Genomic DNA, 26134 nt, shown 5'->3' on the forward strand with positions numbered 1-26134 from the left:
TCAGGCTAATAACCCTGAGCTTTAAGGAGGAGACTGGAGGTTGCTCTGATTCAACCCCCAGAGTGGGTGTGAAAGAATGTAAGACGGAAAATTATGCAAGGAAGGTAGCCTTTAACTTTTTCCTAGAAAACCTTTTCTATCAATCCCTCACTTTCCTGAATACTTCATTTCCTGTGTCATTGATTATTTCTACCAAGCATTTTATTATTCACATTTTAAACATAGAGAAAAGTTGAAAAAATTGCATATTGAGCACCCTTATATTCACCACTAGATTCTACAATCTGATCATTTATTTTTGAACTTAAAATATTGTTTCTTGAAGATAGTGTTGGGTTTTAATAGGTTTAAGGCTTTGGTTTTTTTATTTTAAATGCACATATCCCAGGTGGCTAACAAGGGGTATGCTCTTGTCAATATGCTCAATGTGGATATGGGGAAGATGGAGGGGGGGTGGTGTCTAAGGCACTGGCAATCTAAGAAAGAGTAGAGAGTGCCATAAAAGGGCAGAGAAGGAAACAGAGAAGGGAAGGGCAGATTTAGCCTCATTCCAAAATGCTTCGTAGGGCTGCTCTGTCGAGGACATTCGTGGATATTGTGATTAAGTCTTACTCAGTCCTGTCTGCAAAAGAAAGACTTTTACCCACCTCTTGTCTACATCAAATCAGATTCGTCAGGCCTTCCAACAGGAGGGCTTGGGATGCCCTCATTCTATGAAAATAAATTCATTTAACAATAGCACATAATCTGTGTAACCTGGGAATCTGAGATGGAGAAGAAAAAGTCCAGATCTTTTCTGGTGGTTGATGATCACCTTCCTGAGATAGAATTAATAAATCAAGACATATAAAAGAAATGACTATACAAAAGATAGAAAATTGCAGTTAGTTTTTTGTTTGAATATCAAGTTCAAATATCCAGTCAACTCTAAAGCCACTATTTGGGAAACTAAAAAAAGTGCATATGTAATGTGGGTTTCTTTCTTTCCTTCCTTCCTTCCTTCCCCCTAATGTTTTAGGATTAAATATGAAGCTAAAAATCTTATTTTAGAATTTTTAACTTTCGAGAAAGCAGGTTCTGGTTTAACAGTAATAATATTTCAGTGATACTGACATTTTAACCTAGTTTTAGGTTCCTGAGCAGAAGATTAGGAGCAATTTCTCTTAGACCATTTTTCACTAGATCATTTTTGCTTTCTAGTATTTCCTCAGGGTACTGTGGCTATATTTTCCACATCTACTGCCCTGTGCTCTGAACTTGGCAAAAAGTCTGCCCCCAGTTCCCTTAAAAGGAGGACAGGTGATACTCCAAGAAATATGAATAGTGACACATTCAATATGGGAATGCTGTATACCATGAGAGGAAGAATCTTTTATGCTTTAGGAAAATGCTTTGGAAAAGGCTGATTATCATTGCTGTGCTCTGAGCTCAGAGACCAATATGAGCCTCACATTTCAAAGACTACACAGGGAACTTTTGCCCTTGCTCTGAATAGATTAATTTTAAAAAAAAACATAGGGGCCTCCCTGGTGGCGCAGTGGTTGAGAGTCCGCCTGCCGATGCAGGGGATACGGGTTCGTGCCCCGGTCTGGGAGGATCCCATATGCCGCGGAGCGGCTGGGCCCGTGAGCCATGGCCGCTGGGCCTGCGCATCCGGAGCCTGTGCTCCGCAACGGGAGAGGCCACAACAGTGAGAGGCCCGCATACCCCCCCCCAAAAAAAAAAAAAAAAAAAGAAAAAAAAAAAAAACATAAAAATCTCTTCGAATGCCTGTCTCTGCTACATTGCATATATTTATTTATTTTTCTTGGAGGCTTCCTAGACATAGTATTAGCAGTTAATATCCCCCATGGGTTTGTTTTCTAATATATCAGCACTGTGATACAGTATGCTGTTTCTGCCACTGATATGCTGCTCAGAGATTTAATAATGGATAAACAAACACAACATGTGGTAATTCATTTCAAATTAAAAGTTTATTAAACTCTGGCTTGATGGCTTTCTGGCTATTTACAAATAAAGGAGTGAACCTTAGGGAAGGGGTGAGCACGTGGTGTGTTCACGGCTGCAAAGTTTCTATCTGAAAAATATATTTATGGTATCCACAAGCTGTCCCACATTGATAGGCTCCATATGTAACCTGCTGAATCCACTAGAGTCCCCAAATCATGACAAAGTGACTTTAATGTTCACTTACCAGCACATGTGTGCATGCGCATGCACACACACATTAAGATGATTCTGAATTTAATCCCATGGTTGATGTTTTAATCCCATGGTTGCAAACAGGTGAATGCCTGAGGCCAGAAAATATTATTTATGAAAAATGGAAGGCCGGAAAAAAAAGACCCATGATATAAATTTGGGGTTTTCACTATCTTTTAGGCTATTTTAGTTTTTAGGGGGCAAATGAGGGAAATATTTGTTCTGCTTGACAATTTTGTTTTGTATGTGCCTACATTGCGTGAACAATGGTCTCTGGCAAGGTCTATATGTGTTTTGTGATGCAGAATTCAATTCAGGAGAGTTTTATTGTGTAACCACCATCAGCAAAACACGCTGCTAAATGCTGTGCAATTGTAAACCAAAATAACATGCAATCCTCAACCTCCAGGGGCTCACGGGAGCACAGGCCTACTCCACCACTAAGATAATGTATGTGTATCCAGGTTGACTAGATGGTGGGAGAGCCTGCCAGCACTCTTTTTACCTGCAGGATCAGCAGGTCTTCTGGGAGACTTCACACTTGGAGAAGTGAAGCAGATGCAATTGGCTGAATAAGGAAGATTTTGTTGTTAGGGGAGAGGAGCAATGGTGGGAAATGTATGCTCTCTGTCGATCAGATTTTTTCCCCATCTCAGTCATCTCAGGGTGGGATTCCCAGGGAGAGGGGAACTGCATGGAAACACTTGCAAACCTGCTAAAAGAACTTTTTCACTGAAATTCTGCAAGAACCAGAAGTATATATATTTGGAAGTATATATATATATTATGGTACATACTATCCCATGAGAAAATGAGGCATACTGTGTACATGTACTGTGTTCTATACACTACAGTTCTGTAATTCAAGGTGTTACAGAGGCCACTGTGGGATAAGATAGGTGAGGAGATCATGAGCTCAGGTGAGCTCATAGGCATCTGGAAACAAATGGGTAAGCTTTTGAGGGCAGTTGAAATTTGCCCTAACTTCTTTTTAATACAACCCCATTTAAATCTTATATTGGTATGATCTGGGGAAATATGTGTTAACTTCGTATTTCTTTGAGGTAAAAGAAAAGACATGAGAAAAATTAAGAGGTCAGAATGGTACAAAGTATATTTGAAGAACTGTAAGGAACCACTGGATTTTGGCAAACGCATGGGGATTGTTTTCATAGTTGCTGTAGGTTTTGGCTCGAGGACAAAATAAGGATGCAGAAATAAGGCTCTGTGACCTGGAAAGGCTGAGCCACCCAATTGTAGAAAAGCACCTACTTTGAGAAAGCACAAGACAATTCCAGCACTCATTTCTTATCTAACATTATTTTCAAAAATTGGGACCAAGTTTTATTGTTTGCATATGGGTCAGTGATAATAGGGGTCAAGTATATGCTCTCTGGGACTCCTGTAAGACTAGTACCATGTATCCAGGAAGTCCAATTCAAAGGACCTTTAAAATAACATACTTCAACTCTGGTATCTGATGATCTCCTGCTTCAGGCTGTGATCCTGTGTGGGCGCTCTACACTAGCCGTGTTTCTTTGCCTCTAGGTCACTCATCCATCTTTGGAAGTATAGTTCTTTGGAAGTATAGATAGTGGACGAGGCAATGGTCTCCTTTTCACTAGAGCTTTCTCATCAATGCTTCTAAAGAGTCACTATAGCTTATTGCATTATGTGCCACATATGTTGCAACCAATGAATATTATGTGAGATTTTCAGTACAAAAATAGACCACCCAAACCTAACTGACTTAAAAAAAAGTTGTCCCACTCAAAATCAACCAAAATGTTAATAAATTCTAAAAGAAGTCTATTCATACATACCCAGGGCTTACAAAAACTTTTGACACACCGTAGGTTCTCAGTGAATATTTGCTGAATGAATAAATGGAGATGGATCTGAGTGCTATCTGGGCTTACAGCTCCTTTCTGTGAAAATAAGTCAAGCAAACAGTTTATTTCATTTTTTAAACTAACATACAGTGAAATTAACTTTCTTAGGGTGTTCAGTTCTGTGTAATTTAGCACATACATAGATGTATGTACCACCACCGCAATCAGGGTAAAGAACCATTCCATTACCCAGACAACCTCCTTTGTGTGATCTGTGTGTTGTAGGCACATCCCTACTCACTCCCAGCCGACAGCCCTAAACCCTGATACCCAGTGATCTCTTTCCCTCATTATGGAAAAAAAAAAAAGAGATTTTTTGTTTTTTTCTTGTTGTCATACAGTATGTAGTCTTTTGTTGACACTGCCTTCTTTTAGTTAACATAATGCCTTTGAGATTCAGCTGAGTTGTTGTATGTACCAACAGTTCATTCCTCCTTGTGGCTGAATAATATTCCATTACATGGAAGTACCATAGCTTATTTATCTGTTCACTCATTAAAGGACATATGGATTGTTTCTGTTTTTGACGATTATGGATAAAGTTGCTATAAATATTCATATGCAAGTGATTGCGTGAGCATAGTATTTATATGTTCTCTAGAACATATACTTCAAAGTAAAATTGCTGGGTTGTATGGCATATGTATAATTAATGCTATAAGAAGCTGCCTAGAGCTTCCCTGGTGGCGCAGTGGTTGAGAGTCCGCCTGCCGATGCAGGGGACACGGGTTCGTGCCCCGGTCCGGGAAGATCCCACATGCCGCGGAGCGGCTGGGCCCGTGAGTCATGGCCGTTGGGCCTGCGTGTCTGGAGCCTGTGCTCCACAACGGGAGAGGCCACAACAGTGAGAGGCCCGCGTACCGCAAAAAAAAAAAAAAAAAAAAAAAAAAAAGAAGCTGCCTAACTATTTTACAGAGTGGCAGGAACAACTTTGCATTTCAGTTGCTCTGCAACCTCATCAGCACTTAGTGTTGTCAGTTTTTTTAAATGTCATTCTATGTATTCAAATTAAATCCAAAATTGTGATTTCAATTTATATTTCTTTAATGACTAATGCCATTGAATATCTTTATATGCACTTATGTGACATCCATATATACTCTTTGGTGAAGGATCTGTTCAAGTCTTTTGCCCAATTTTAAATTGGGTTTTTAACTTTTGTTTGTTTGTTTTTTACTGTTGAGTTTTGACAGTTCTTTATACATTCTGGATACATATCCTTTGTTGGATATGTCGTTTGTAAATGCTTTCTCCCCGTCTGCAGTTTGACTTTTAATTTTCTTAACAGTGTCTTTCACAGAGTAAAAGTTGTGAATTTTGTTTAAGGCCAAGTTATCAATTTTTTAAATGCATCGTACATTTGCTATCTCATCCATGAACTCTTTATCTAACCCTCTGTCACAAGATTTTCTCATGTTTTCTTCTGAAAGTTTTCTAGTTTTACATTTTACATTTAGAGCAATGATCCCTCGGAGGTAAACTGTTTTGTATACGAATGTTCAGTTGTTCTAACACTATTTGTTGAAAAGGCTATTCTTTCACCACTGACTTGCCTTTGCACCTTTGTCAAAAGTCAATTGGCTATATGTGTGTGGTTCTATTTCCGTGACCTTTTAAGCAGCCTGGGGAGAGGGTTCTGCCTGGTATACACTGTTATGCCCCACCTGAGCCGTGAAGTAGAGGCAGAATGGAAGGCAAATTAATTAACAGCAGTGAGAGAAGAAGCACGGATGGAGAGCAGCTCAGACCCATAAAACTGGAACTCAGAACAGCTGGTTGCTAGAGCTTATTTAGTGTGTCCATTCATGAAGAGACCTACTGTGTGGGAGCTCATGGCTAGTTTTAGACAAATCTACACAACGTGTTCCCAGAAGTCTTTAGGCCACCGTTCTCTCAAGTGTTAGATAAGGAAAGCAAGTTTCAGGCACTATTGATTACCCCAGACCATAGTGATATAGACTTTTATTTAGTAATTTGTAAGTCTGTTGTTACGTGTTTCTATGGAAAAATTAGGAATCTGTTATTTGAAACTAGTACACATAACTCTGCTTCTGACAGAGGTGAGTTTGTGGAGAGACCATCCCAAATCATTTCCTGCTGTGTGTAACTCTAATGATGTTCGTATAGCTTTTAAGGAATGAGTGCTTCTACAAAATATGTCCAAGCTTTTAAGAATTTGGAATGCCTATTTCAGAATCACCATTTGGTGAAATGTTGAGGCAGTTTTTAGACATGACGTTTGTTCTCGTGGATTTGTAGATTTTCAAACAGCATAAGTGATCTAACTTGGTTATCTAAGTGCAAAATTGAACCTCAGGGAACCATAGTATGTTTCAAAGGGATTAATCTGCATAAAAAAACTAATTACCTGCAATGTTTAAAATAAGTTTATTTACTTTATTTATTTATTTTGGGTTCCATTGGGTCTTTATTGCTGCACGTGGACTTTCTGTAGTTGTGGTGAGCAGGGGCTACTCTTCGTTGCGGTGCACGGGCTTCTCATTGCGGTGGCTTCTCTTGTTGCGGAGCACCGGCTCTAGGTGCGCGGACTTCAGTAGTTGTGGGTTGCGGGCTGTAGAACACAGGTTCAGAAGTTGTGGCGCAAGGGCTTAGTTGCTCCGCAGCATGTGGGATATTCCCGGACCAGGGCTCGAACCCGTGTCCCCTGCATTGGCAGGCAGATTCTTAACCACTGAGCCACCAGGGGAGCCCTACGTGCAATTTTAAAATGCCTTTATTTAGTGTATCATGGAAACGCATCTAAAAATTTAAAATCATAGAAATGCTGGGAATTCCCTGACGGTACAGTGGTTAGGACTCTGTGCTTCCACTGCAGGGGGCAGGGGGCTCAGGTTCAATCCCTGGTCGGGAACTAAGATCACACGAAATGCTGCTCGGCCAAAAAACAAAACAAACAAACAAAAAAAGGTTTAAAATCATAGGAATGCTTCAAAATATTTTAAAATAATTTAAATCTTTTTTTAAAAAGCATCAAACGGTCAAGGTAAATCCTTCCTTTCTTCTCCTTTCCTTCCTTCCCTCCTTTCGTTTCTTCATTTGTTCTTTCTTTCCTTCCTCCCTTCCTTCTTACAGATCAATGAAGTTGTCACCTCGTAACTTTATTTACAGACGAAGACTTCCAATAGCTGCAACATTAAACTCCCCAACTTGGGGCTCAGGTGGGGAAACTCCACACAGATGTTAATCGGAGGTAGAGTAAGGATTGTATTTTTTAACAGATTTCATTAAAAAAATTATAATTGCTTTAAACTTTGATTTCGTGAGCTTCTTCACCATTAGGGGTTAATTACAACAATGGTTTCTGGTTTGAACCGCTTCAGTCTCAAAGTCATTTCAGAAAACTGCTGGAACTGAAAAAGCTTTAAGCAGTCGTGCAGGTCTTTAATTGTAAATTAGTTTTGACAGGACTACGGTGCAGAGTCCTGCTTGCTTCCAAAGTGATGCTGGCTGACAACCTCGCGCTGCTCCAGAAGCAGAGGAACATGTGGAAGAAATTGTTCTTTTCCATTTCACAGCTTGTCATTTCCTCTGCGGGGCAGCCCCTGACCCCTCTGAGAGATCCTGACACCCATACGGGAAGTGTTCCCACTGATGTAAAGGAAGTGGAGAAGCAGTTTAACGCTAAGAAAGAAGGGAGAAGGGTGTGTCAAAAGGATCTGGAGCACAGAGAGATGAGATGGGCTTAAAACGTTTCCATCAGGTTAGAATCTTTGCTGTGTTATTTCCTTTCAGGAGAGAAAACTGAAAAATAATTTAGAAGGGCTCAAAACATTATGGGCGGTTTTACGCTACCTTAAAAATTTTTTTTAAGTGGAAATGGCAATAAAAATGAATGTGTCACATGTGAATGATCAAAAAAAAGGGTCTGAGGGAAAAGTACAAATGTGCTGCTGCTCTGTTCCGATATGTTTCTAATTACAGAGTGTGTGTGGATTAGATCGACAACATCAGATTACAGCTTGTGTTTTCAGGACATTTTACACCCTTAACATTTTATTTGGTCTCATATATTCATCACAGTCAATTTTTCCTCTCTGCCTGTGCTATTAAACAGTGCAGTAAGGAACATAAAAAAGCAATGGGGTTGTGTTATCATTCAAACAGGTTTATCATTCTCCCAGTCTATTGGCATAAGCCATTTCAAAACCCCTCATATTATCAATATTTTTAGAGCTACTAACGAAGTCATTATTTTTTTAAAGAACTTCCTTTTCTTTTTGAAACAATTGAAAATCTTTTTCAGTATACACACTTTGCTGACCATGGTCTTTAGGGCAGGGGTAATAAATACTCTTTCTTCCACACACACATCATGGTGTGTGTGTGTGTGTGTGTGTGTGTTCGCATGCACACACATCTGTGCGTCTGTGTCTGTTTGTGATCCTTAATCTCTTGTGGCAAATATGTTAACAAATGCAAGTGTGCCTTGTGTTTTCAGCAATTACTCCTAAAAATGTACTGTCTATGAAAATAATTCCATTTTTCCTTGGCCACTCTCTCATTTAGTCTGCCGATACTCAGTGCCTCGGTATTAGGACACATGTCCTTGCAAAATGATATTGCAGAAGTGGATAGAGACAACGAATAATATCATAGTTCTTGACTGAATGTGAGACACTGAAATGGACCTAGCAGGTTAGGACAATTGGAGCATTTCTAAAAAGCTTTGGGAGCAGTGGTTTAGGAAGGAAGTGTTACTACAGACCTGTGACAAGACACACTTGTCTCTGGCCCCATTATTCAACCTGGACATTCCCAGAAGTACCCAGAGCTGAACACACAATCTGGAGAAGTTGGAAATAGAGAACTGTAGGGATAAAATGTACTTTTATTCTGTTTTTACTAATGCAAATTATGACAAAAGAAACCATGACCAACTGGGGAGAATTTGCACCTTACATGTGACAAAGTAGCAGCCCATCCGACATAGCTTTCCAGTTGCTCCAGTTTATGATATTGATATTGGTTTTTTACTGCAGGCTCTTCCATTCTTTAAATTTTTTTTATTGTAGTAATAACACTACATGCGATCTGCCCTCTTAACAAATGTTTAAGTGTACGATACAGTATCTGTAGTTGGATGTGATGTTGTACAGTAGATCTCTAGAACTTATCTTACATCATTGAGACTTTAGGCTCATTGATTAGCATATACCCATCCTCCCCCTCCCCCAGCCCCTGGCATTCACCATGCTACTCTCTGATTCCATGAGTTTGCCAATTTTAGATGCTTCATATACATAGAACATGGATAGGCATTTATCCAAAGAGGATACACTATAGGTAGTTTCTGCAAGCCTTTAGCAGGTAGCGTTTCCTTTGGTTCAGTATTATCTTTGTCAAACTCCAAATGGGAATAAAAAATAAATGACATTGTGAGACCTCATGTGAATAAATGGGTTCATTAGCTCTTTCTAAACATGAGGCTGGCTTTGAACACTTCAGTGGTCTGACTGATTTAGTTCTCTTTCTTATGAGCATGTGATTGACTTTGTTCAATGTGGAAATAATTGAAATTAAAATTGGCAGAAAGCGACAGTCTTTTTATCCACAATGATCCATGCAGTCTAATTAGATGATCCATATGGAGTAAGAAATAGGAAATATAAATTAGAAAAACAGGCTTTCGAGTCAAACAGGTAAATATTTCCTTTAGCATGAGATAGGAGGGAAATCAATCTTTTTTGGTATTAAACTCATTTTATTAGAAAAGTCAGTCTGAGCTTGAATGTTGACACCTTGGCAATGAAGGATAGAAGGACTTGATGCTCTGTAGCACAAATACATGACACATTGAATATTTTACATTACTAGAGGCCAGCAAGTGTGATCAGACTTTGTTTGCAGAGCCACAACTATTTTTTTGTTGTTAAGATTGTATTCTATAACTTGTTAAATGAACACAGAACTGTTTCACTAGAATCTTGTGTTTAGAATTTTGTAGATTTAAAGTTGTAGTAAAAAAGATCCTGCAATATTTTCAACATGCATAGAAATAAGCATATACAAGGCATAATGCTAGTGTTAAAGACATTGGCTGCTGTAATGTTGTTAACAGACGTAGATTGTGAAAACATAATTCAGTGAAAAGCAATACAGAACCCTAAAGCACAAATATTTCTCCTTCCATACTATTAACCCTCTCTTTCCAAACAAATTCTCATTAGTTAGTTGATCTATATTCAGGCTGGTGTATTGCTTTTATCAGCAAGTGTGCCTTCTCCAGCATTGAAATATTAATACATGTGCACACAGACACATGCATATAAAACTTTCTAAGGTCAAATATTTAAAAGATGTAAAAATTTTCTTAAAACGTTCCAGCATTTTCTTCTTGAACCATAATTAATAGTGTCTCCTTATACCTTCACCTAAACTTGTAATAAAACATCTTTTTTTCCCCTTTTTCAGACTTGCAGGAATCAGGCATCATGAGTATGAATAAGTGCCATGAAATAAAGTTTTAACCAAGTGTGATGAACTAGTTGTTGGAGCAATCAGGTGTTCATCACCTTGATTTTTTGCCCATAATACATGTCATGCTGAATAAAACCAGTAGTTGTTGGATATGTATTTGGCAAATATTTTCTCTCAGTCTGCAGCTTGCCTTTTCATCTTCTTAACAGGGTATTTCATAGAGTAAAGATTTTGAATTTTAATGAAGTCCAATTTATCAATCTCCTTTTATGGATCAGGCTTTGGTGTCAAGTCTAAGAACTCATTGCCTGAAGTTCCTGAATATTTTCTCCTGTTTTTTTTTTTTTTTTTTCAAAAAGCAAATCCATTTTGAATTATTTTTAACATAAGGAATGAAGTTTAGGTTAATTTTTTTTAATTTTACTATTATTATTTTTTGCCAGTTGCTCCAACACCATTTGTCATAAAGGCTGTTTTTCCTCCATTGACATTGTTTTGCACCCTTCTTAAAAATCAGCCACTTAGCATATTTTTCTAAACTTTTTTCTGGCTTCTCTATTCTCTTCCATTGACTTATGTGTCTGTCCCGACAGCACGCAGCTTTGATTACTGTAGCCATATATCCAAGCTGTATAATTCTTTTCATACATTGTTAGATTCAATTTGCTAATATTTTCTTGAGAATTTTCCAAGTTTCTGAGAGATATTGGTCTGTAGTTTTGTTTTTTAGTGCACTGTCTTTGGCTTTGGTGTCAGGATTGTTATAATGGTCTCATAAAATGAGTTAGGAAGTGTTTCTCCTGTGTTTTCTAGAGGAGATTATGTAAAATTGGTCAATATACATTTTTTTCAAGTGCCCATGAATCCTTCACAAATATATCCTGGGCCAATAAAAGAAACCTCATAAAATTGAAAAGAATTGAAATCATACAAAATGTTTTCTGTAATCATAATAAAATCAAACCAGAAATAATTAACATAAAACCAGAAGGAAACTTTTAAAACCTTAGAAACTAAACACACTTTAAAATAATCTGTGGAGCAAAACAACAATGTCTCAAATTGAGCTGAATGAAGATGAAAATGCAACATATCTATCCTGTCATTGAATTAGAAGTGCATTTTTTTTGTAAATAGCATATAATTAGGTCATATTTTAAAATTTACTCTGCCAATATCTGCCTTTTACTAGGTATAGTTAGACCATTTACATATAAGGTAACTATGGGTATGTTAGGACTAAGTCTGCCATTTTAGTATTTGTTTTCTCATTATTTCCTCTGTTTTTCATTCCTCTGTTCCTCTTTACTTGCCTTCCTGTGCATTACTTGAACCCTCTTTAGGATTCCATCCTGATTTGATGATAATTTTTGAACAAATCTCTTGTGTACTTTTCATAGTAGTTGCTCTGGGTATGGCATCATATATATGTGATTTATCTCAGTTTCCTGGTGTCAATATTTTACACTTTGGGTCAAGTGTAAGTACTTTACTTCCATTTCAGTCCCTTTACCTTCCCCACTTTTAAGTATCATTGTCTTGGGTAACGCATAGTGTTATGGTTTTTGTTCCAGTCATCAAATGCGATTTTTAAAACCCATGAGGGTAAAAAGAGTGTATTATATATACTCATGTTTGATGTTTTTTCTGATTTTTTCTTTTTTTTCCCTTTCAGATACTCCAAGATTTCTTCTTTTATAATTTGCTTTCTGTTTGAAGAACTTTCTTTAGCCATTATTTTAGGGAAGGTCTAGCAACAAATTCTTTTTGTTTCCTTTTATTTGAGAATGTATTTTGCCTTCATTCCTGAAGGATAATTACTGGCTATAGAATTTGTAGTTGACAAATTTTTCTTTCAGCAATTGGAAAATGTTCTGTTTTGGTCTGCGTGATTCAGCTTGTATATCTGGGGCACACCCACCGGACCCTGCTAGTGATGTCTGGGAGGACAGAAGGAGCTTCCCCAGGCCTGGCCACCTGCTGCCTTTAGGTGGGGAAGGGAGTCTCCAGCCTCAGGATGTTAAGAAACTTTCTGGTCTAGGAATTAATTGTGGTGGGATTCCCCTGCTGGTACCACTTGGTCACCTGTTTGTTGTCTCTTGGCGGGAGGAGGGCTGTTTCAAGCTGCAGGGAAGGAGAGGGAACCACCTGGATGCTTATTTCAGTAGGTTCTGGTCTATCCTGCTCTCCAGTGCTGCTGGACTCACCTGATGTTGTTGGTGGGACTTCCTTTCTAAGGGTAGATAGGGTCCTACCTGGACCACTATTTGCGGATAGGACAGAGTTGGAGATGCTCGTTCTGATTACTTTCTTCTGTTGGGTGGCGTGAGAGGGAGCATGGGCTGCCCTGTCCTATACTGTTGCTCTAGTCCTGGGGTCTATAATCATCTCTCAGTCCTCTTTATATCTTTCAGAACTTCCTTTGGTTACATCCTACATTATTTCCAGGCTTTTTAGTTATGCTTAGAGAGGAGAAGAAGGGAGAAACAAGTGTATACCATTTGGTCCCAACCGGAAGTCCCCTCAGTTTTTTGTTTTGTTTTGGGGGCACTACAGCATTTTAAAAGTTTCCTAGCATTTCATTTAGGTATTGAGGAATATGGAGGTAAAAAATGTTTTAGTTGTGGCAAAATATAGATAATATGAAGTTTACCATTTTAACTATTTTTAAGTGTACCGTTCAGTGACACTAAGTACATTAACAATGTTGTACACCCATCACTTCCATCCATCTCCAGAATTTCTTCATCTTCTCCAACTTAAACTCTCTAGCCATTAAACAATAACTTCCCATTTTACCCTTCTTCCAATCCCTAGCAATCATCATTTCTACTTTCTGTCTCTCTGAATTTGACCGTTCTAGGTCCCTCATATAAGTGGAACCATACAATATTTGTCTTTCTGTGACTAGCAAACTTTACTTAGCATAATATCCTCAAGGAAGGAGGCAAAATTTGAATTGGTAAAATCTATTACTCATTGAAGTGTTTTAAAACAGTTTTGAGGATAAGAATTTAAAATTAGTAACTAACTTGGGACATTGAAATCTTTAAAACATGGTATGTAGTATGAACTCAACAATGTTAGCTATTACCATTATTTTCTTCAAGATATTACTATTCCTATTCTCCCTAGTGTGAATAGCTAAAAGTCAACAGTTAGGAGGTTGAGTCAACGTTCTGTTTTTATTTCTTTTTGTGACAACTAGCCCTGATCTCTGTCTACCTACTGGAAATTGTGCAAGAAAGAAATTGAAAGAGAATGCAGACCTGTGCACATTTCATGGAAGAAGTAGAATGTGGATATAGGAGGCAGGGAGGCTTACATTCACACCCTGACTCTTACCCTTTAATGTCGTTTATCAGGTTCCTTAATCTGTGAACATTTGCTTCTTTACCTATAAAGGGGGGATAACAGGCCTTACTTGAGGATTAGTAGCAGTTTATGTAGAGTGCAATACATGCAGTAGGTGCTCACTAAATCACCTTTGTGTTATTGTATTAGTTACTATAATGAGAAAAATGCACCTGGCTATGTCCATATCCTGCTTAATTTCAGTACTGGGCAATGATTCCCTCTATCCTTACCCGTAATTTTCTCTTAACAATAAGGACTTACTAGTGGGTAAAATAATTTATTATTCTAAGTAGCTTTGGGTGCTCTAAGTTCAATGAAATTGTCAGTGATGATAACCAAGGAAAGCTCATGAGCAGCATATTAAAATTTCTGAATTCCTTCATTGTGCTTAAGATGGAGAGTTTAATATTTTTAAGAATAAGGGGAAAAGAAGCTAACTTTCATAAAAGGATGCAATCTTTTTAAGGATGTCAGAAATGGATGATGTTTAAAAACTATTCTTGGAAAGAATATCCAAGTATATTCCTGCTCTTATGTTACAGTAATATTTTATTAGGCAAGGCATGCATGTATGAGTCTATTTTTCATCCTGAAAATGCAAAATATTCAGAGATCACTACTGGTTGATATGATGGCAGAAATATTTACGGTTCTGTGCTGGCTATAAAGGTAAACAAAATAACTTGAATTAAATAAGTAACATATGTAAATCTGTTTTAATAAACTGAAAAATACTGCATAAAATATAATGTATTATTATCAATCAACTAACTGTTGATATTAATAAATGGTACCAAAGTGCCACATGGGTTGAGGGTCTATGTGGACAGATTATGCCTTAGAGGTTTGGGCAGAAGTGAAATTGGGAACAGTTTTGTTGCATTCCTGATGCCACTAATATTAAAACATCCCCAAATATGAAACCATTAAGCTTCTTAACACTTCTAAGAAACCAGTTCATAAAATAGTAGGAACACTTTACCTTTTACTAAATATTTAAGGCTTTAGAGGGACTAATCCTGGCCAGACCTAAACTCCAATTCTATGGTACTTGTCCTTTGCCAGGAGTTTCATTTTTGAAGATCAATTTGTTCATTTATTCTTCCCATGAAGAAAAGATAGAATTTGTTCCTTGACATTATGACCAACATTTATCTATTTATGTTGGCAGCATCCAAGTAGTTATTGTTTATAGGTTCAAACTATGCTGCTAGCAGAGAATGTTATCAAGTCATTACCTGCATTTATGTAATTTCTAGTTCATTCACTGTTAATATCCTCAAAGAGATATTCGATCCTTATTTTGAAAGTGGTTAAAACATTTTTACTTTCTTAACTAGAAACTAGATATAAACAACCAGATTTCAAAAATTTTAAGCATCTGTTTCTGCCGTAGATAAACAATGCTGAGACTTTGGTCTGTGGTTGCAGCCATGGTTATGGCAACGTGTCGTTGAGAATTCGTACTTTGGTATTTATTTTGGCCTATAAACTATTCATTTGTACTGTGAACTAGATCATGTGCTTCTAACTGTCAGTAAGCTGAATGCATTTCAAGTCAATTTATTAAATAGTTACTGTTAAGTGGTATATTTGGACAGAGTTGACACCTTTGACATTTTCTACAATGGCAAAAATAACTGTATTTAAGGGAATGATTTATGAATGTTGGGTGCCTACAGAGCTTCCATTTGATTATGGTTTTTACTTTAGCTGCTGAAACTCTTTCCACAAACTGCTGAAAGGACAGCTAATTAGTGCTGTGTGATCAGATATTTAACACAGATACACAGAACATAGAAATGCACAAAAACATAATATCAATCTAAAACCTATGATCTTCTTGTTGCTCCTTAGCATTGCCTTTGTCTAACAAGAGGAGAATAATTGAGATCACAGCAGAGACAGGGAAAATAAGGAAGAGAGAGTAAGATTGATAGTATAGAAATGCCTTTATGAAACACACATTATTTGGTATAAATAAGGAAAGCAACTTGCAATGATTAAAAAGTATTTTGAATCCTGAGTTGTCTTCTAGATTGCTGGCCTCTATTAAAAACTTCTTAAAATAATAGATAGCTTTAATTCTTCAAGCAAAAGAAAAATTATATCATCTCAGATTTTCCATGTTTATTATATAGATGTGATTTGACTATGGGAAAAAAAGAGAACAAAATCTCTTGTATTGCAAGTTTTAAATGTACCAGGCTAAGGTTTACTTAATTAGAACCTCCAGGCAATAAAGGAGCCCTTTTTAAAATTCTGTGATTCTTAATATGCTAAATAATGCAAAGCTTCGACTCTTCAAGCATGAGACACACATCTGGCAGTTTAACATTTAAATTACAGGAGGAAAAAATTCCTCACTTCAGTAGTAATTTTCTCAAAGAAAAGAATAGGAAATGTATTACAACTACATTTAATTTCTTTTTAGATTCCCATCCTGTCTAATTGCAGACATTTTTCTAGGTTTTCTGTATTTGTATTTTTTACACATATTTTCTATACATTTTACTAAGCTTTAATTTGAGATGCTCTTCACTATTAGAGCTCTTGAAAAACTGTGGTATATTTTACTTAGCAGATTGTTTTGAGAAATCCATCTGATCTCTAAGAACAAAGACAGTGGTCTAGAAAATAAAGAGAAAATAAAATTTCAGAGTCCCACGAAAATATTACTAACAAACAGGCAACATTTTTCAGTTAGTTCCACTTTCAGGCTTTAATTTTTTTCAGTATTAATGTTTTCTCTGTTTTTTCATTTTCTGGCTGTTCTTCATGCAAAAGTTACTATAAGCAGTATTCTTTCTTTGCCTTTCTCCAAAGGACAGTGTCAGATCCTTGATTAATTTTACAAAGGTCATTTGGAAAAACCATTAAAAATATGCCAAGTAAAAAAGATTAGCACAACACAGGGAAAACACACTTTTATAAACATGTGCATTTATATATAGATAGGGTACTGAAACATCCTACAGTTTTGACAAGTGTTTTCCTTGTGCACCTCATGTATTATTAAAAATATGACTGTTCCATCCCAGCTGACACATTCCAAAGGCATCAGCAGGTTACTGTTATTTGTAAATATTTCATCTTTTTCTCAATATAAGATGATTTGATAATTAAATTGAGTAGTGGTTCCATAAAATAAAGTGGACTTTCAAAGTTAATTACTAAAATAATTAACTTATATTTATATTACTAACACATAAACATGGATGCTAGTTAACCTGTGACCAATTTATGTATCCATTCCTACTTTTAATTAAAAAATAAACAACACTGCAACTTCCATTTTAGCTATGACAGAGTAGCTGGTACCAGACTAGCTCTTCTTTTACAATCAGCCATTAAACTGGAGAGAATATATGAAGCATGTTAATGTTTTAATTGTCATGGAGCATTGGCCATCAGGAAGCACAAGACTTGCTGATCCCAGAGAGAAGAGAAACTTTTGAGGAAAACCCTGGTTGTCTACCTGGGCAAAAATTCTGACTCTAAAGCAGTGAAGCAAAATCCAAGCAGAGAAAGTCCCACTGAGCTGAGACAAAGTTTGGCATTCAGAGCTGCTGAAGCAGCTAGAATCTGCCGAATGAGAAAGAGCAGGGAGCTGTGCAGAGAGGAACCCAGAAATCAGTATAGGGACCACTCCCCAACCATGAATCCTTAGCTGAGGGTTATGCTGTACATGACCACAGTGAGAATAACTGAGGCTTTGCTAAGTGACGACTATGGACCTGAGAGAAGAACAGAGATAACTAGAGTTGGAAACAGAGGTAGCATTCAAGTCAGGAGAGTCATGTTAATACCTCATTTTCAATTTGACAGAAAACTGAGATGCCAAAAGTCTGCATATTAGGAATAAAGACCATGCTCTAGAGAGGCTTATTTTAAGCCTAAAACAAAGCTCTGACAGTAATGGTAGAGGAGTTAGAGACCTGAAGTTGAGTTCTGGTAAGTTAGAGTGGCTTGGAAACTCTTAGTTTTTCACAGAAATGCTAAAACAAAATGTAAATGTAAGGACTTCCCTGGTGGCGCAGTGGTTAAGAATCCACTTGCCAATGCAGGGGACACAAGTTTGAGCCCTGGTCCGGGAAGATCCCACATGCCACAGAGCAACTAAGCCCGTGCACCACAATTACTGAGCCTGCACTCTAGAGCCCGTGAGACACAACTACTGAGCCCGTGAACCACAACTATCAAGCCTGTGCTCTAGAGTCTGTGCGCCACAACTACTGAAGCCCACACACCCTAGAGCCTGCGTGCCCCAACTACTGAAGCCCACTTGCCTAGAGCCCATGCTCCACATCAAGAGAAGCCACTGCAATGAGAAGCCTGCACACCTCAACGACGAGTAGCCCCCGCTCACCGCAACTGGATAAAGCCTGCACACAACAACGAAGACCCAACACAGCAAAAAAAAGAAAGAAAGAAAGAAAGAAAAAATGTAAATTTAAGCCTACACAAGTTTAATAAAATTAGCCAGTAATTGAACTGTGTACTAGGAAAAAAATATGAACATCTTTCCAAGGAAGATAACAGAATCCAGAGTCTTCTACAGTCCTACAGTGTCCATTATATAATCTATAATTATTAGACATGTAAAGAAACAGGAGAATATAAACCTTAGACAGGGAAAATAGTGAATAAAAATAACTGTAAGATGATTCAGATATTAAATTTAGCAGGAAAAACCATTAAAACATCCATTATAAACATGTTCATAAATTTTTAAAAAACACTTTCAAATGATTAAAGGATAGTATGGTTTTAATGAATGATTAGTCAGGTCATCTCAGCAGAGACATGGACACTATAAAAAATGTAACCAAATGGAAGTTTCAGAAAGGAAAAATCCAAGAATTAAAAGAAATTAACGAATTTGAAATACAGAAAAGAAAAAGCTGGGAGAAAAATGAAGAGAGACTCAGAGACCCATCTGGCTATATCACATAGTTTTACATACGTACAATGGGAATCTTAGGTAAGAAAAGAGGGTCATAAAATGGAAGAAAATATGTATTAAAAAAGTAATGATTGGAAATCCCCCAAATTTGATGGAATATATTGACTCATAGATTGAATACTCTCAGTGAACCCCAAAAGAATAAACACAAGGGAAGCTACATTTAAAAATATCATAATGAAACTGCTAAACACCAAAGTTAAAGTGAAAATCTTGAAAGTAGACAGAAGAGAAAAACCCACATTTCAAAAAGGGGAGCAGTGATCTGAAAACTGACGGACATTATCATCTAAAACAATGGAGACCCGAAGTCAATGAAATGACATATTTAAAATGCTAAAAAATGTCATTTCAGAAATCTGTATCCAGCAAAAAATCCTTCATGAATTGAGGTTGATATAAAGACATTTTCAGATGAAGCAAAGGTAAAAGAATTTTTCTTCAGCAGACCGGCACTATAAAAAACTTAGAGAATGTTCATGAGGCTGGCTGGCTCATCTTTAGGGAGGAAAAGTTTTCCAAAGCATGCAGACATGGAGACCATGTCTTCAACACTTTACACACTGGAAAGCTCATTTAAAAACATACACAAAGGCAATTCCAAAGGGCTGAGGATGGCAGCCTTTAATCCCTAGTATGGTATATGATACATGTCTACTTTTTAAAAAAAGATTTGTGGTCAACCTCTTGGTCAAAGCTGTGGCTCTATTAAGGTACTCCAATCTCTAGCAGCTTCTGGGCCAAGGTATTTGTCACAAGATGCTGGGGATAGGCCTTAGCAAATAGGCTCATTGAAGTGAGAGGTCAAGCCAATGGATTGAGAGTCATAAAGGTAAAGATATACCTGCTTATGTACTATCTTTCTTTGTTTATAATTTAAGAAACATTTGTTGAGGAGGCATTCCATTTCAGGCACTGTGCTGGATATAATAGGAAAAAAAAAGATGAACAAAACACATTATCTGCAAGGAGTTTTTGATCTAGAGCAGTAGTTCTCAACTGGGGATGTTTTGCTCCTCAAAGGTCATTTGGCAATGTCTGGAGACATTTTTAATTGTCTCCAACTAGGGGAGGGCGGGGAGGTAAAGGGTGCCTTTGGCATCTAGTAGGTAGAGGCTAGAGATGCTGCTAAACATCCTACAAAACACTGGACAGCCCCCAAACAAAGAGTTAACCAATCTAAAATGTCGCTCATGCTGAAGTTGAGAAACCCTGATATAAAACAAGTCATGCAAAAGATAATAAAGGTAGCACAGGTGAGAAGTGTTGGGTACACACAGATAACAGAACTGTCTAGTCTCAAGGTTTTATAATGGAATACTGGTGTGAGGCACAGAGAAATTTCTTTGAAAACTTGATCACAGAAACATAGCTGAGGATAGAGAATCCTACCTGGATGAGGATAGGAAAGCAGATCAGACACAGCTGCTGCTTGTAAATTTCATCCCCGTGGTGTGGCCAATGGTAAAGTTCTACTTGAAGTTCATGCATTGACTGAATTAAAACTGGGAGCATAGAACAGCTTAGAGCCTCCAGAGAGTTCTTTCTTTTACCCCCATTTGTCAGGCTTTATATAAACTCTTAGATTTCAGCAGTGTAAGCTTACATATCCTCTGAAGTACAAATCTATAATATTTTTTTCCACCTTTCATTTTTAACCCTAGGAAGCATTTCTAATAAAATTGGTCCCTGCCCTATGGACTGTGATCTCAATCTCTTAAAAGAAGACCATGAATTACACAATAAGGTAAGATGAAGGCTTAGAAGTTGGCTTTGACCATGAAAACGATGGTCCTGATTATTAACTATGATTTCTTAAAATATATTTCCAGGTAGAAAGTAATTTGGTCATCAAAGCAGGTTTTGAAGTTCAGGGCATACTAAAGCAGCTGACGTTTGTGAAATCAGTAATGCTAATAATTTTTTATTACATCCAAATCAGACTTCTTTAAGCAGTTGAAGACTTTAGGTAAATTAACCAGTCTACAAGACTCCATCTTGGGCAGGGTGATTAGAAAATGTGCTGATTGTACTGTATTTATTTGGCATGATCATGGCTGCCATGAAATCTATCCAGAAACTATCCTGATGAATTTATATAAATTACATAGCCTGGGTTTCCAAACGTTGGTTAAATTAATTTTACTGGTGTTACTGGATCCTGTTTTTTGATATTTAACCATTTCCAAAATCTTTATCTATATAGACCAAGTGACTTCGAGTTTTAAGTATTCAGAAAATTTAGCCTGGCTAGAAAATCAAATTAAAAAGATTTCTCTCCAACCCTGCCCTTTCTCATACAAATTATCTGAATTATTATCTTTATTCTCCAGTATGCTGACTAAATTAGTACAGGTCTATAGAGCCAGCTTTCATGCCATTCTCTAAAGACTGATTTTAAAGTAAACCTTGTTTCCATCTCTAAATAGTGGACAACCATCTAATCAAATAAATGGGTTTTTAATGTCGAGATGACTACTTAACAGCATTTACAATTACAGTTGTTTCTGTATTGCAGAAGAAGAAAGCTTAGAAATCAAAAGTTTAGTGAAATTTGTAACAGTGAAAGATAACATTCACTGAGTGCTAGGAAATTACTAGATGCCAGAAAATGTTCTCAGGTCCTCCACATCAGATGACTATCTTATTCTCACAACAAACTAATGGGGTAGATACTGCTATTGACATAGTTTCTATATTTAGAAGGTGAGAAAAATAAGGCATGAGAGTTGGAGCAACTTAGCCAAAAAACATTGTTAACAAGTGTATATAGCTGGGCTTTGAACCAGTCTGTTTCTAGAATCCATATTTGTATCCATCATGAAATAATACTTCAAAAAGTTGTTTATTTCTTTGTCCTTACAGCCAGGTGTATGTTTTCTACTTCTTGGGTCTTATAACCTTAATTTAAGGGATAGGCTATGGAAACCAAGGACAATTTGCTACGAAGGAAAAAAGCTTACATCCTTTATACATATTATGTATTAGGCAGTTTTATGTATACTTTTTGGGAGGCTAAAGGAAGGATACATCTATGAGATTTCTAGGATATTGTGGATCTAATATTAGCATTTTAAATATTTTTCTAAAATTTTCATGTCATTTGTTGACCATAAATTTTGAGATTAGAAGAAAGACAAAATTAAGTAAGATGAGAAAGAATACAGTCACTCAGAAAACCTAAAATTCTTCCCTATATTTTCTGAGTTTACCGTTCAATTCAGGAGTTCTTTTTTTCATTTTATTTTTAATGTTATACTCCCCAAATTGCTAGTCAGTTGTTTGGAGGAGTAAGATCTTCCCTGGGGGTCAGGCACTTTGGGAAGGTGTCTTAACTCTGAACTGCTTTAGGAAGCAGCTTCGTGCCTGCTGGTAATACGTCTTTGTAACATCAGTGCTGTGGGAAGTCAGAGCCAGAAATACACCCAAGTTGCAATTGACTGAGTACAAGGGAGGTTATACCACCTACTAAATCTAAATCTGAGACCCTCTACGCCAATTTAAGTGTGTTCTTTTTTTCCCCTTGTCTTCTCATAGTAATAGGAATTAATTTGAATCTTCAACTGATATAAAGACTCTAACCCAGGCAATTGATAGGGTAGCTGTGGGAAAACTGAGGTTAATATTGAACTTCACATGTGAAGCATTCATTTTTCAAATAACACGGAGCCAGAAAGCAATCAAAATGTGTGGTCCAAAGTGGTCAGAAATGTTAGTTGTTATCCAGAGGGCAGAAACAGAAACCCAAGGGGTTAGTTACCCGAGGGGTCTCTCTGGGTAAATCCTGAACTACCTAGCCAGGAAGGAGCACCTTGCTTCTCCCTGGATACTGCTAATAGAAAGCTTGTCCTGAAAAATTCTCTGGAACACACATCAGAAATGAATTAAAGCAAGAGGAAATAGTATTCTTGCTGGATGGTCTCAGGATTTAGGCTGGGTTTGATTTGGAGCTATGGGTTTTTATTTTTTCGATGAGAATAACAACACTGATGGAACTGAACATGATGTCATATTTATTTGCTTTGTTATTTCAGATGCACCTGGTGTTTGCTGTTGTTATCGATGACTTGCAGTTCTGTGATCCTATTAACACAAGCCTCTTAGCACCATACGTCCACCCCAAACTGTCCTCCCCTGCCTTCTTAAAAAATGGTGCTGTTCATTTCTGATCTTCCCAGGGCAGTTCAAAAGCATTCATAATCCTCAGGATTCAGCTCTTTATTCACTATTTCCTCTTTCTAAGGCTCTCTCTTTTGATGAAACAATCCCCTTGCTCTTCATCTGGCCAGATGGGCAGATGAACAGTGCTCCCCAGAGCTCTGCACAAAGACCCTATAAAGAGTTTTGGGAAAAAATGCTGCTGCTAAGTGGAGCTTAATTGTGCCAGAGCCACAATGCTTTTCCACTGCACTGGTGCCACTGACCTGTGAACTGCAAGCTCTCTTTCTCTGCACAAAGACTTACCTTCTCATCGGTCCCGTCATCATCACCCTTCTTCATTAACCAAGTGGTCCATGGAAGGAATTATTGCTAAGGGGTAAAAACCTCTAAACGACAAGGTAGGAACCCTGGGCTTTGCTTTCTATCATATAACACAATTAAATGGGTCTTTCATTTCATGAGCTGGGCAACTTTTTTTTTTTAAAGCAATTTAGTTTTGGCTGCATTGGGTCTTCGTTGCTGCGTGTGGGCTTTCTCTATTTGCGGCGAGCAGGGGCAACTTTGAGACTTAATATCTTGTCTTAATATCTTAATATTATCTTAATATCTTAATATTAATAAATTAATATCTTAAGACTTAAGTCTTCCTATAGTATTTTCTACTAGGCAGCTTCTTAGAAATGCTGTAATAAATGCACAATAAAGGATGTTAAATGTTCCCTCAATCACCCACGCTATATATTGCACTGTACCAGATGCTACTTATATCCTTAATATCCTAAAGCATGTTAAGTTCTATCCTTTCCATCCCCAGAAATAATTTTATCGCTATTATATCACTTTGTCTTCATAAAAAATCCTGCGATCTATGCAAGACAAATATTATCTCCATTTTTCAGATTAAAAAACTCAAATTCATGGACTTTAAATAATTTAAGCTTCCAAAGTAACGAGAAGACTCGAATGAGAGTCTTCTGACCATCACTTGTTGGCCCTGTTGACTGCAACACAATACACTTTAGTTTCTGAAAATTCTTTAAAACACTTCTTGGCTCTCATTTTGTGTTGTGTTTGAAAGAGTGCATGTGTATTGCTTCCTCATTGATGCTGTATTTGAATGGCCATCCTCACACACCAAATTTTTAGCTTATGAACTTGAAAATCATATTCTGAATTCTAGCAATTTGTATTTACATATTTGCTGGTGGTTTCTGCGATTGGTCAGACTCTGAGTAGCCATACAGATAATATGTGAAACATGCCATTCCAGAACAAATTTCCACCACCAATTTCTCTTTTAAAGTATAGATATTCATCTTTCTAAAGACAATGCTGTTGGAACACTTTATTAGTATTATTTTTTTAATAACAATGTTCTTTGGCTTCAGGGACTTAAAGTTGTAATGGGCCAGAGGATCTATTTTCTGTCTTTAAATGTTGATGATATCCTATTTAAAGTATTAGTTGTTAGGCATAGATTCCAAGATAAGAATTTGTGCTTGGTCGATTGTTCAGATTGTTGAGTGTGTTCATGTGAACATTCATTCAGGCTCACACACTCCGGTACTCACTCACCTGGGAATTTTGCTGTACATATTTATATCTTTTTGGATTTAAAACTCTTATTTTCTTTGGGTTTTTGTTCCTCTTTGGGTTCATTTCTTTGGAGATGAACAAGTGTCTGTGACTTTATGTCTTCCAAAACACCAATTTGAAGGAATTTTTAGCACGTTAAGAATTCTTTAAAGGAAATCCAAAGGTTCAGAAAATTTTTGTTATTTTTAGAGTTAACAGGTGTTTTTCTTTGTGACTTAGCAACTTGAGGTAGTCCATTGTCATTATTGTAATATAAGTATTTAATGAAGTGTCTTCTAATAACTAATTCTTGAGTATTTACTATGTGCTTATTACCATGTTAGGAGCTGTGAAAGATACATGGAAATATATACTACATACCATTTTTACCATGAATTTAGTTGAACAATCAAGATAGATATTAACTGATCAACCAAATAGAAAGCAGTTTAATACACTATATCATAGAACACCTATTTTTTTTTTAACAAATCAGGGGCTTTGGTGGGTAAACCAAATCTTTGGTATAATTCTTGATAGCCATTTCAACTTTCTGTTTAGTAAGACTGAATAAAGTATCTAAACATCTCATAAATAAATGCCATCTAATTTACAGTTTAAATACCTACAAAAGCATATTTTTAGCAATCAGGTAAGGTGTGCAAATCGAATATGTTTGTTTAGTTGGGACAATTCAGAGCTCTCATATATTTTAAAGAATTTTGACACACTTTAACTTACTCAGGCATGGAGTAATTAAAAATACCAACAGTAAATAATCTGATTAAAAGTACCTTTATTGGCACAGGAGCTATAGAGTCTGAGAAAGATAAAAAAGACCACAACCAAAGGTACCTTCAATTGATGGCTCTCATAAATGAATTTTGTTCTTAAGGTGATCAAATCAATCAATTTTATAATAAAAGAAATGAGCCTTGTAGAGATTTGATGACACATCTATTTCACCTGAGTTTCACTCCAGGGTTTTCCTGGTTACTACCACCAGTGCATCCCAAAAGCATTCTGCAATTGCAAAATATTTCAGCGACAGACTTGTGCTAAAACTTGTATGAATTGATATTAAGGAATTTCAAGTAATGAGCCTCTTACAAATTATGATCAAAAACACTTGAGAAGGGTCTAAAGAAAAGGAAAGAAGAATATTAGCACAACTATCTTATAAGTGCCAGTCATGTCTAACTTTCTTCTTCTGTAACTAGTGGTTTAAAAATGCCTTTTTGTCAGCAGTATTTTGTAAATAAATTGTATGGGAGACTTCAATATATAAACAAATACAAGTTTAACTGTTTTGGTGGAAGAGGGAAGAGTCTGTCTAGGTTAGATGCTCCCTCTCTCCCCACTCCTCTCCAAAGCGGGGCTCTTCAGAATCCTTGGTTGAATTATAGGGTTAAGTTTCTCCAATGGGACAATCTGTTTTCTGGAACCGTCATCCTGGGTCACATGATTTTCTCAAGTTCTCATAAATCAGCTCCACAGACATTGTATGGTCCTGAGTTTAAATTGATGTTACTGAGACTGT

At 36.9% G+C, this 26134-nt stretch overlaps 1 protein-coding gene across 1 annotated transcript in view; it reads left to right on the plus strand.

Moving 5' to 3' along the window:
• Positions 1-26134, plus strand: part of LOC309813177 (uncharacterized protein) — a gene marked incomplete at its 3' end in the record, with an annotated part of 262936 nt that overhangs the window by 103018 nt on the left and 133784 nt on the right. The window contains 1 exon segment of the mRNA XM_082637755.1: positions 20691-20765. Coding sequence (XP_082493881.1) covers positions 20691-20765 — 75 coding nt within the window.

Source organism: Mesoplodon mirus, assembly GCF_964341445.2.
Source record: "Mesoplodon mirus genome assembly, chromosome: 12".
In the NCBI taxonomy this organism is placed as follows: Eukaryota; Metazoa; Chordata; class Mammalia; order Artiodactyla; family Ziphiidae; genus Mesoplodon; species Mesoplodon mirus.